This window comes from Macaca thibetana, chromosome 14 (assembly GCF_024542745.1).
Source record: "Macaca thibetana thibetana isolate TM-01 chromosome 14, ASM2454274v1, whole genome shotgun sequence".
NCBI classification, from domain to species: Eukaryota; Metazoa; Chordata; class Mammalia; order Primates; family Cercopithecidae; genus Macaca; species Macaca thibetana.
Window position 1 is genome coordinate 45,543,566 of NC_065591.1, and position 13,377 is coordinate 45,556,942.

The following is a 13,377-nucleotide window of genomic DNA, read 5'->3' on the forward strand; positions in this document are numbered from 1 at the left end:
TTCATAAGGGCAGCATCCATGTCTGTGACCATAACTATACTCAGTATGTGCCTCGCTGTGGGCGCTTAATAAGGATTTGAGAATGAATGAATGATTGAATGGAAGTGTGAATGGAAACCCAAAGGAAGTGTGAAGTCCAAGGAGATTCTTCCTTCAGGTGCCTCCTTAAATAGGTGAAGTCTAGTGTGTGGGAGAAGCCAAGTGCCTAGTCTGAGATGTAAACACATTTCCACAGTGTCTCCAGCAGAGACACGCTCAGGTTAGGTCCGACCAGGTAGTCATTTTCTGCCCATGCAAAAATGAGTAGAGCATTTTGTTTGTTCACCTATTGGTGATATATGCAGCTATCTTAGGCCCTACTTTGCAAGGATAGCTTGCAGTAGCTAGAAGATCTGCACCTGTTAATCACAAATACTTATACAGAGAAAGATTGCTTTCTTCATTGTTAGATGTATTATGTCACCTCAAATTCAAGCTCCTCTACTTACTGGCCGTGTGACTGTGGGGAAGGTGCTGGTCCTCTCTGTCCTTCAGATTTCACTTTTCTAAAAGGAACACAGTGGTAGTACTGACCTCAAAGGACATTTGTGGGGACAAACTGGGATCAAGCCGGGATTTCCCTTAGCACAGTGCTCACCATAAGCACTCAACACAAGCCAGCTGGTGCTCTAGAGCAGGGAGCCTTCAAGAAACAGCTGGGGGCCGGGCGCAGTGGCTCACGCCTATAATCCGAGCATTTGGGAAGCCAAAGCAGGTGGATCGCTTGGGCCCAGGAGTTCAAGACCAGCCTGCACAACATGGCAAAACCCCGTCTGATGACATACACCTGTAGTGCCAGCTACTCTGGAGTCTAAGGTTGGACGATGTCTTTAGTTTAGGAGGCAGAGGTTGCAGTCAGCCAAGATTGTGCCATTGCAATCCAGCCAGGGTAACAGAGAGTGAAGGGAGGAAGGGAGGAAGGGAGGAAGGGAGGAAGGGAGGAAGGGAGGAAGGGAGAAAGGGAGAAAGGAAGGGGAGGGAAGAAAGGAAAGAAGGAAAGGAGGAAAGAAAGAAGAGAAAGAAAGACAAGAAGGCAAGAAGGCAAGAAGGCAAGAAAGCAAGCAAGCAAGCAAGCAAGCAAGAAAAGACAGACAGAAAGCCAGTCAGTCAGACAGAAAAGAAAGGAAAGAAAGAAAAGAAGAAAGGAAAGAAAGGGAAGGGAAAGGAGAAAGAAAAGGAGAAAGGAAAAGGGAAAGGGAAGGAAAAGAAAAGAAAGAAAAGAAAAGAAAAATGGAAAGAAAAGAAAAGAAACAGACAGCTGGGTTCCTCTTTGTTAGGACCACAGCCTTCCATTCCCTGGGCAAAACTTTCCAGAAGACACTTGGCTGAGCAGCATTTGAGCGAGCTGGCACTAGTGTACCATGAGAAACATGCCACACACAAGCTAGGACACAGCGCAGTCTTGTTTTGGGTTCTCTGGCAATTCCATTTCTTTCTATTTTTTTGAGACAGTGTCTCGCTCTGTTGCCCAGGCTAGAGTGCAGTGGCACGATCTCAGCTTACTGCAACATCCACCTCCTGGGTTCAAGTGATTCTTCTGCCTCAGCCTTCTGAGTAGCTGGGATTACAGGCGCCTGCCACCACACCTGGCTAATTTTTTTTTTTTTTTTTTAAGTAGAGACGGGGTTTCACCATGTTGGCCAGGCTGGTCTCGAACTCCTGACCTCAGGTGATCCTCCTGCCTTGGCCTCCCAAAGTCCTGGGATTATAGGTGATCCCACCGCACATGGCCTGATCCCATACATATAGGTGTATGGGATTATAGTGAGCCACCGCACATGGCCTAGTTCCATTCATTTTAGCCTTACAATGGGAGGAGGAGAGGGGCAATAACTATAATAATGATTAATAGAATTATACATTTTCTCCCTCAGAGTAATTTTAGGGACAGCTGAGAAGACTGAAGAAGCACAAACATGGGTCTTTAAAAGCCTAGGACTATTTTCAAGTGTTGAGCAATATTTTCAAAGAAATCTCCATCTAGAACATAGCACAAGTGGAATTTACATTAGACACGAAGCAGCAGCAAGTACAATTGACATCAGACAACAGGTTGAACTTCCAACAATTGTCATTAACAGGGGACTGGGCAGCTAAGAAATGTAATAGAATTAACTTTTCTTCTGAGATAGATGACAACTTCCTTAGGTTGTTCTTGGCATGGTGGTGCCTGGAGGCTGGGATGGAGTAAATGATATACCCATGATTTCATGGAGGAAATTTACTTGAAAATGCAAGTGCTTTCCAATTTCTCCTTCCACCTTTTAACCCAAGGAAATTTGGAAGGCATTTTTCTCTTATCTGAAAAGTGGCCAAACTTGCATTTCCCTCCCAGTGCTTTAAAATACATATATATGTATGTGTTTTTAAACAAAAGCAAAGATGAATGTCTATTATACCTTCCCCTAATGACTTTGGAGGAATGTAACTGCATCTACCTTCTGGGCTATCAGTGAAATCTTTTACTGCCAATTTGGCCACATTTTATGTATATAAGCCTGCTAAAAAATATTCTTAGGTTAGCTCTAGGCCCTTTAGAAAACATCGATTATGAGGCTACATCTAGGCATAGGTTTACAAATTACCTCAACTAATTACCTTAACCACACACACAAAATATAGTAACCATATTTATTTATCCATCACTCTATTAATGGTTTTAACCCTCCATTAGAAATTCAACTATTTTGTTTTATTTTTTAGAGACAGAGTCTTGCTCTGTTCCTCAGGCTGGAGTGCAGTGCCATGATCATAGCTCAATGCAGCCTCAAACTCCTGGGCTCAAGCAATCCTCCCACCTCACCCTCCCATGTAGCTAGGGCTACAGGGATGCACCGCAATGCCTGGCTAATTTGTTTTCTTTGCAGAGATGGAGTCTTCTATGTTGCCCGGGCTAGTCGCAAACTCCTGGTCTCAAGCAATCCTCTCGCCTTGGCCTCCCAAAGTGCTGGGATTACAGGTATAGCCACTGCACCCAGACAGAAAGTCAAAGATCTTTGAGTTGGGGATGGTGTCTCATCTCTCCTTTTGGTAACCCCCACACAATTTATAGAGGTCTAAGAAATGTTTATTATGCAACACATATTTGGTCAGTGTGCAGTTGAAGGAAAAGCATGGACTTCACATTTCCACAGATAAATATTTGAATTGTGGCAGTGCTGTGTATTAACCACTTGACCCTAGATCTCATTTGTAAAATGGACATAAAAACCCTTTGCTAGAAGGGTTAGTGTGAGAGTCAGATGAGATGGCACATAGCACAAAATGAGGGTTCAGGAAATGTGAGTGTCCTGTTTCCCTCTTGTGGGTCCTGCTGGGAAATATTTGCCCTCCTCCAGGGTGCTACATCAGACCCCAAGGGTAATGTAAGAACACAAAACAGTAACCCACCTGACATGCTTAGGTGATCACATTCGGAACTGCCAATTATGCCTCCTCTGACAATGACCTGAATGTAGGATTTACCCACTAACTCACAGCCTGAACACAATAAAAACACAATTGAGTTCCAGTGGAAACAGCTGGGAGCTTTCAGCTCATAGATTCGGAGAGGTCTTAAAAATTTAGTGTCTACCTGTAGCGATCTGGACTTTGCCAACGATGCTCAAGCCACTAGTCATGATTGGGAGAGCATCACATTGCGACCAAATATGACTGAGTTTGGAGGATATCAAGGTGTTATAAAAGGACCATGGAAAAAATCCAGGATTTTTACTTGGAAATAAAGAAACCTTAAGGGATATGTTACAACATGAAAAAGAATGAAAACTGTCTAGGGCTTCAGAAGGCTGAATTATATCCAGTGATTGGAAATGTAAGAATAAAGAACTCCATTAACTGATGAAGCCGTCAACAACAGCAAAAAAATAAAGGGCTGCCTTATGAAGGAACAACATTTTGTCCAAGAAATATTCAAGCAGAGGCTGAAAGATAGTCACCAGCAAGGTTTAGAAGGAATTCATGAGCAGGATAATAAGCAGGTGTGTGTGATTCCTTCAATTCTATCATCCAAGATGCATTTTTCAACTATAATGCTCTGCACATGATCACATACCATAGGAAAACCCACCCATTTGCATAAGTAAGGGGAAGAACCAAGCGATTGATCAAATAGTTATAAATGTCCATTTCTAAATAGTCCTACCATTCACTGTCATTTCAAAGGATTGGCTGTGGGTAAGTTAAATTCAACGTCATGCTATTTATTATTCAGTCTCTCCATAAAAAAATTCAACATAGTCACAAGTATGATTTCTACTGCTTGAATATAAAGACATGTCACCCTGATAAGGAATTTTCATTAGCGACCAACCCCATTTGATTTGACACCAAAGAGTGAATAGTCAAGCACTACTGGCTGCACAAGTCTCTTCCCCAAAGCCAACTGACAGTATCTCAGGGTTTCTGAGTTCTTAAGGCTCGGTACAGTGGAGACATGGAGATAAAAAGAAAAATTAGGGGAAGATCACATACTGCAATGTCACTCTGAAATCTAAGTAATATTTGGAATATTCTCTGGCTCCTGCTTTTGCTTTTCCAATGTGGATTTTGCTGAGACTCAATGTCTGACAGGAATCCACACCACTCCACGGGCCACATATCTGAACCATGCTGGGATCTGAAGCGTTGGCCTCGTTCTTTTGATGTCTGCACATCAGAACACAATCTGGAATGTACATGGAGACTTGAGCAGTCATCTGAACTCCACACCCTTCTCATTGCTGGTCCTTTTCCTATGCTATCCATGTACTCACATGCAAGAAAGCTACAAACCTCGAAGAGAAGGAAACAAAATCAATCCCAAATGTGGGGCCCGAATCATTCTAAGATGGATTGCTTACAAATGGCTTGAAGAATCTCTGCACCGTCTCTGTGCCCAGCCAGTGGAATCAGAAGGAAATAGATCACCCAGATCCTCTGAAATTAATTGTTGGGGCTAATTGCGAGATGGGTAAGGTTCAATCATTGGGCTACAGAGCAATTCCACAGCTGTAATGTGGCTATTAAAATGCTGTAGTCAGGGATATTCAGTTTAATAAATAGATTTTAAGCATGGATTCAGTTTTTAACTCGACTGCGGAAGTGGTAAGATATGAGAAGAGTGACACAGCCACTAATAAATCAATGGCTTACCACTCACTTCCCTGACTAGAAGTTGCTGGAGCATGGGACACAGAGTTGGGGAATGGGGAAAAGAGACAGAGAAGATGGCAGCTTGGAATCCACTGTAGTAAGAATACTAATTAAGGTGTGACTTTTCTTCTTTAATTAAGAATGTGACAGTATAGTGTCCATAAATAAATGCTTATAGAATTAACTATACAACGACTGTGGATTTTATGCTGTCATACAGTATAATGTTCCTGTAATCATCATTGTCTATGTTACAATTAAATAAAATTTACATTTCTTTTTTTGTTTCTGGTAAAAAGAAGCATGTTACAATTTTTCCCCCCAATTCATGTAGGACTCTAAGAACACATTTTAAATCAGTGCTTCTATACAGGAACGAAATCCACTATTCTACATCTTGTTGAAAAGCAACTTTATCTGAAGAGCAAACAAGAAGATTCAAAGTTAAGTATCAGTGGAGTCCAGAGCCCCTAAATGAATAAAATTGAATATATCTTAAAAACAGGATTTGCACACCAGTAAGAGATTTGTTTACAATTCTGGGGAGGAGGGAAGAAACTGTAAGAGGGAGAGTAAAGGGAAGAAAAAGAAGAAGAAAAATAATAGGAAACAAAAAAGAAAGAAAGTTTGTTTAGCTCAAAGTCAATGCAACCATAACGCAACTTGTAATCAAGCTGGGTTCATGCTGTTCCAGCAAGTATTGCATGGAAGGCCTCATCACCAACAGACACAGATTTCTGGGGCTCCATACTCACCAGTGAGTTCTTCCAGAGCAGGCTGTCCAGTCTTGGTGAAGTGGCTGGGCTCCATGCTCACACCCGTTGAGCCTGACTCGGCGGTAACATTCCCTTCAGTGTCCGTCTGAGACCTTCACACACAAACCAAAGCAGACATACTTGTCATGAGAGGCAACTACCACGTCTGGACCACTGTGGTCTAACCACAGCCCTCACCATTACCTCCTATAGCAAGAAGCTTCAGAACAGAGCCGACGAGCGGACTGACGCTAAATAATTCATTAGCCGTATGTGGAGCAATGTCCTAAGAACAGAGAGAGCCACCGAACTGTAAAAGATAAACTTCTCATTGCCCGGATGGAGAGTCTGTAATCCCTCACTGGGGAATGCTTCTCTGAACCTCCCTCAGGATGCTAGGTCTAGCCAGACACACGCTGGAGGGTACTGAGTGGTTTGGATAATTTAACCTATGCCAAAGAACAACTTCTAAGTAACCAGCAACGCCAACAAGTCAAACATAAAGATGACTCTATTAACAGCACCCCCACCCCAAAATCATCCTGACATGGTTTTCTCTATAAAGGTGACCATAAAACCAGTTGGAAGTGGGTGCCAAGCAGGTGTGTTTGCCCTCCAGGTCTCTGATTCAGAGCTCAGTTCTTCTGACATGAAAGGTCTCCTTGATCATTATTTCAACACTCGACTGAAATCTGTACTTCCCCAAACCCTCTCCATGCCCTTATTTGTCAAGCAAATTGAAGCAACGGCTTCATGCAATGTTTTCTTGTCACAGCTACCTCTGCTCATTCAGGCATGGCATGTAAATGCATAATTACATTCAGATGCATGACCCTGCATGTAACATTATTAACGCACTGGCATCCTGAACTAATTCAACCGATTTTACTATCTGTGAGGAAAACGTTTGCCAAGAGTGAGAATGGACGATGGGGGATGTACTGATAAACCTCAAGTCATCCAACCGTTCTTCCCTCCTTTCTTCTTCCTACTGAGGCCATTGTTCTCAATTCTGTTATATTTGCCTTTAAAGGATTTCATAATGCCTGTGCTCCTTTCACCTCCAGCCAGGGTCCAAGCCCTCTTCATTTCTACTGAGGCCTTAAGAGTGCTTTGAAACAGGTACCTCACACCTAGAGGTTGCAAATGGCAGCCCAGTATGGAAACCAGCCCAATTTATTCCTACTGGTCTGCATAATATTTTAAAGTTTTAAAATTAGTTCAACATTTAAAAATTGGGATATTTCACAATAAATATCTAGATTTCTGCCTTCGTCCAGTAAAAACAATAAAGCCTGGGAAAGACAGAGCCTTTGTTATTGTAGATCGCCACCTGCTGGTGCCAAGTGGTGGCTGCACCCTCTAAAGAGGTGTGGCTCCCTCTGCCACAGCCTTGCTCACCCTGAGCCACCCATCTAGATGACCATTTAGAGGCCAATTAGGCAGCTGAATCTGTGATCTCCATTCTACACTCTTCCTAAGTTTGGTCTACTCCCCACACGATTCTTCACTGACTTCTGTAAAACTTACGTGATGACATCACCGTCTTCAGTGGTTTCCATTACCCACAGAACAAGGTCTAAACTCCTTATTGTGGTAGACGATGGCCACCTTCTTCCTTTATTTCCAGCCCCATCACCTGCCTTTCTAACCCTTTACATACAGCTCTACTATGCTCCGCCCACATGTGGCTTCTGTCCACATGCCTTTAACAGGTTTATCTTTGTAGTAACTGCAACCTCTCTGCCTAAAGGCCCTTCTCCTCCTTCCTTAGTTCACTCCTAATCTGTCTTTAAGATGCAGCTTCCATGTCATCTTTGCCTGACAGCCTTCCTTGACTCCTTGCCAGGAGTTCCTATAGCACTCTCCTTATTCTCTTGTTGGCTAAAATGTGATCCTATAGCACTCTCCTTATTCTCCTGTTGGCTAAAATGTGATCCTATAGCACTCTCCTTATTCTCCTGTTGGCTAAAATGTGATCTAATAAGTAAATCTTTCCTCAATTAGATTGAGAGCTCTCCAGAGGCAAAGGTTAGTTCAAGTTCATATGCTGCACAGGCAACACAAGAAGGGCGTGTTGACTGGATAAATAAGAAATGTTTAAGTCTCAGAAGATGCTAGGTACTAGAAGGAACATTAGACTTGGAAGTCTAAATATTTGACTAGCTCCAGGTCTAAGATCTGTAACTTGTTAGCATGCAAATTTGAGTTAAGTCACTTCACCTCTTTGAATCTCAGCATCCTCATCTGTACAATGGGGATAATAATAGCAACCTCCTTTGGTTCTATAAAAATCAAAGGTATGTGACACACAACTCTTAGTAAACTATAAAGTGATAGAGGGGTCTACTGTACTTCTGAATTGATAAATATAATTCATTCTGAGTGATTTTTTAAAAAATGACCCATCTTCCCTTTACTCCTTGGTAACAACTTTAACATGGAGAGGTTTTGCTGGGGGGAGCAATTATAAGTTATATATAGTGGACCATAAGCTTGAGGGAGAGAATGTTAGAGCAGAAAAGGAGAATAAACTAATTTATAGAATCTAATCTAATCCAAACTTCTCACTTTCCAGATGAAGACAATGAAGATAAAGTGATTTAGAGTCAAGACTGGTGGTTAAGAGCCTGGTCTCACTAGTTAGATAGACTTGGCTTTTTGTTTGTTTGTTTTTGAGACAGAGTCTCGTTCTGTTGCCCAGGCTGGTGTGCAATGGCATGATCATGGCTCACTGCAACCTCCGCTTCCCAGGTTCAAGGGATTCTCATGCCTCAGCGTCCTGAGTAGTTGGGACTACTGGTGTGTGCCACCTCGCCAGGCTAATTTTTGTATTTTTAGTAGAGATAGGGTTTCACCATGTTGGCCAGGCTGGTCTTGAACTCCTGACCTCAAGTGATCCACCCACCTTGACCTTCCAAAGTGCTGGGATTTCAGGTGTGAGCCACTATGCCCAGTCCACACTTGGTTTTAAACATGAGCTCCTCTAGTCTAATTCTGTGACTTGGGGCAAATTGTGTAATTTACCCCTAAGCTGCTAGCTCATGGAGGTGTGGGAAGAATGAAGTGAGCTAAGAGGTAGAAAGCCCTTAGCAGACTCTCTGCCCACACTCGATCAATAACTGTTCCTTCAGCTGGTACCCAAGACCTCAGAAGGAACGAAGGGCTGATAAAGGACAAGGCCCAGGTGTCCTGATTTCTATCCTGGTGCTCTTGGTTCCAGCGTCACTTCCCAGACTCCCCTAAAGATGAAGGCACCTCAGAGGGGACAGAAGGACGTTACCCAGAGCGGGTATTAACATAAAAACGGGGCTAGTCAGATCCAGATCCACATCCTAGACATTTTCCTCTTCCTCCTCTTTGTCAGACTTTTGCTCTTTATCATTAAGACTTTTCTTCTGATAGAAAACCTTGAAATAAAAAGAGGTTATATGTTTTATAATCTTTCAAATTATAGCGAACAACAAAAAAAGAAGGAATGGGATTGATGGTGATCAAAGACTGTCATATTTTAATTTTGAAAATGCAAATACAGAATCTGTGAATCTTGAATATGTATTACCTCAAGACTAATAACGCTACTGGAATTATAAAAATTTCATGTGGAGCTATTCAGTTGCCTCCATACTTCAGAGAACAATTGTATTAAAAGCAGTTCATGGCTGGGCGCAGTGGCTCATGGCTGTCATCCTAGCACTGAGCTCAGGAGTTCAAGACCAGCCTGGGCAACATGGTGAAATCCTTTCTCTATTAAAATTAAAAAAAAAAAAATTAGCCGGGTGTGGTGGCATGCACCTGTAGCCCCAGCTGAGGCATGAGAATTGTTTGAACCTGGGAAGTGGAGGTTGCAGTGAGCCGAGATGGTGCCACTGCACTCCAGCCTTGGCGATAGAGTGATACTCCATCTCAAAAAAAAAAAAAACCACAAAAAACAAAAACAAAACAAAAGCCGTGTGTGTAGACCAGCTGAGTCATTATCTAAGCCCTGGTGCTCTTCTCAGGATTGTGAGCTGAGCTGATGACTTGATTCAATAAAGTGAGACCTTCTCCCAATTAAAAAGATCAGCACGACCCTCACTGAAGGAGAATGCAAGCAGAATAAAAGGAAGGAGCACAATGCCTGACATTCTTTTGCTGGCCTAGTGCTGGCTGGCTTTCCTTTGAAAGCACTTAAGCCAGTCCCTCCACCAGCTATTGGCAGGAACTGTAACAGAGCCCACTAGAACACAGCTCAGGAGGAAAGAGGGAATATCACATTCTTTGGGGAATCATACAAACATAGCAAGCTGAGAGTCTGGGCATGCACCTATGCACCTGAACAGGTATATAAATACATGTATGCATATGTGCCTTTGCATTTCATGTATGAATGTATACTTGTGTTCATACTTCTATGTGACTTTTAATGTGTGTCCACACGTATGGCGGTATGAGTGTGAGTGTACAGTTGTGCATCTGTATGCACTTGAGTTACAACCATAAAACATGTGTCTAGAATGTGACACTTGATCATTAATCCTCTTTTGTGTGTACGAGTATTAGTTATCCAATTGTGCAGTGTGGCCAAATGCACTGCTCATCTCCAGCACAGGACAGAGTTGGGCACTGTCAGTGAAAGCTCTGGGAATTATAAGAACTTTAAGGGCAGGGGCTGGGGAGCTTCCATCTGCCTGGAGTGGACTCATCCACGTGTATGACACGGCCCCTGGAGCCCGCGTGCCGCATTCAGTAAGAGGCGTGTTGTAGCCTGAGCAACAAGCTGTGTCGCTGGCCAGAATCACACAGAGCAGCAGCACCACAGTGTGGACTGGCTCCACACAGTCTCTCATGGTCCTGAGGATGTGCCATCAAAGAGAAAGGGGCTGGGGGACAGATAAGGACAGAAGGATCCATCCATCACCACAGACACCCAGGCTTATCTCCTCAGAACATGAGCTCTTCTGTTCTTCTAGAACCGGCCCCTTCCCTACCATTACTTTCTCCCCCATGTCCCTCTCCCTTCAGAAAGCCCCAGCATGCAGCAGGGACTGTGAGGATCTGAATGTTCAAGGCAATCTCTGCTATAAGAAATCTTAGTTATTGAGCCAGGTGTTTATTATTTTATTTATTTTTTAAATATGTTGGGATGTGTTAGGACTAATGCTAGGGCCTGTTGGGTGACACCAAACCGCCCCCACCCTCATATTTAGGCCTTCGTGCTTTCTGCTTAGGGAAGCTGCTGCTACAAGGCCTGGGGTCCCCATATTCCTATGTGTCCTGGGATCAGCTCACATTTTACTTCCCTTCTTCAGCTTTCTCTGTTCCTCCCCCAACCTGTGCTGTATGAACTGCTCCCTAGAGCACATTGTGTCTGCTTCTCTTAGGAGCTTATCACATGGTTTCTTAGCTATTGACTTACATATTCCTGGAGCACAGTCTAGCTCCTGCCCTCACAGACCTGCAATCCACTAGATAGGATCTTTTACCCAACGTCCCAGGCAGCACAGGTGGGCGGCAGCTCCTACCTGTACAGGAAAGGTGCGACCGTGGCAGTGTTGGGATGGTTGTATTGCTGCTGGGGCTGAGGTAGCTGAACACTGACGGTATTGCTTCCTGTGGTCTGGGTGGTCCCGATAGACCCACTGACGGTCTGGCTGCTGATGCTGTGGTTCAGGGTGGTCCCTCCTGGGCCTTTTCCTTCTGAGGACGCCAGGCTGGAAGAGGAACTGGAGTGTCTGCCGTCCAGCTGGGGCTTCTGCTGGGGGAGCCCTGAACTCGGCTTCCCACTCCGGCTCCGCTCCCCTTCCTTGGAAGGCGCTGGGGCACTTGGGGATTTCCCGGGCATGCTCTTCATTCCTGGTTTTGGTATTCCACTGTGGGAAGGGGCCATGGGCTCCTTCTTGGCACTGTTGAGCTTCCCCCCTTTGGGGATGAAGCTGGCGATCTTGGAGGACTTTTTTGGCATCTCGGGCAAGGCTGCTCCACTGGGGTCTTCTTTTGGCTCCTCCTTAAGGTCCAGCCTCTCCGTCACAGAGGCTCTCTTGGCAAGGTCCTTGCTTTTCTCCTTATCCTTCTCCCGCTGTTGTTTCTCCTTCTCTTTCTCATTGCCTTTCGGAGAACTCTTCTTGTTGGTCAGCGCCCGGCTAAAAGTCCTCTGGGCAATGCCCTTGAGTGCAATCTTAGGGCTGCTGGAAGCAGGGCCCACAGTGGTGAGCATGCGACTGGTGGCCTCCAGCTCCTCGCTCTCTTCGAAGCTGGGCAGAGTCTCCAGCCGCTCACAGCTTGTGTCCCGGGACCCCGGGCCCTCACCTGCCTTTGAGCCCCCTTTACTGTTGAAAAGTTTCAGCTTTTCCAGCATGGACTTCTGATTGTTGGAGGCTGGCTTCATGGCTTCAGGTGTGGGCCTGGGAGCCTCAGGCCCAGGAGACTTGACTGAGAGCATGGATACCGTGGCACTGTGCTTCACGCTGAGGGATTTGCTGCGCCAAGGCTTGGTGGCTGCACCGGGCTGCGGGATGGCCGAGGAGGTGCTATAATTCGTAGGGGTGGAGCTGCTGCCGCTCTCCAAAGAAGCAGGTGCATTGTCACTCATTCCGGGGTGGGAGGAGGCTGAGCTTGCCAAAGGCTCTGCAGAGACAGAAGAGAGGAGGCCTGAGTCACACCTGTTGACCTGCACTGAAGATCAGGGAGGGTCAGCCATGGCCACACAACCAATCACTCCCAACCCAAATGCTGTATAGCTCCATTGCCCACTTTGTGGATTATCTGTGGTTAGGTTTTAATTCCTGGCTTGACTTCCTCCTGCTTTCCATATGGCACAGTTCACATCCCCCTGACCCCACCACATTTTGGTGGCATGTGCCACGCAAATGTATGAGGGTCTTAACAAATCTTAACAGATACCTGCACCATTAATATAGCCAGTGCAGGAAAGAGTAGGAAATACCTACCGTTTTCAATTATTCATCCCATAGTCTGTTTCCCAATTATGGGAAAGAATCAAGAATTATCCAACTTTAAGCAAACAATGTATCAGAGACACTAAAATACAACAATTACAAAAGCAGAAAAGGAGGAGAAACCATGTAGAATCTTTAAAAAAGAATAATTACACACAAAAGTTGTTAATGCCTATTAAAGCATGTAAGTTTTTCCTATGCTGGCACTTTTAAAAAGCTGCAAATGGCTGAGTGCACTGGCTCACACCTGTAATCCCAATACTTTGGAAGGCCAAGGCGGGCAGATTACCTGAGGTCAGGAATTCAAGACCAGCCTGGTCAACATGGTGAAACCCAATCTCTTCTAAAAATACAAAAATCAGCTGGGCGTGGTAGAGCATGCCCGTAATCCCAGCTACTCGGGAGGCTGAGGCAAGAGAAGTGCTTGAACCTGGGAAGCAGAGCTTGCAGTGAGCTAAGATCACGCCACAGCACTCCAGCCTGGGCAAAAAGAGTGAGACTCTGTCTCAAAA

At 44.6% G+C, this 13,377-nt stretch overlaps 1 protein-coding gene across 9 annotated transcripts in view; it reads right to left on the minus strand.

The window, feature by feature from the left end:
* Positions 1 to 13,377, minus strand: part of NAV2 (neuron navigator 2) — a 766,628-nt gene that overhangs the window by 177,550 nt on the left and 575,701 nt on the right. For all 9 annotated transcript variants that reach the window (XR_007719073.1, XM_050755340.1, XM_050755338.1 and 6 more), the window contains 2 exons: positions 11,432 to 12,533; positions 5,928 to 6,040 (listed from right to left, as the gene is read on the minus strand). Coding sequence is in view for 8 of the 9 variants with exons in the window: in XM_050755340.1 (XP_050611297.1) it covers positions 5,928 to 6,040; positions 11,432 to 12,533 (1,215 nt within the window). In the remaining variant the exon portion in view is untranslated. The remainder of the gene's footprint in view (positions 1 to 5,927; positions 6,041 to 11,431; positions 12,534 to 13,377) is intronic.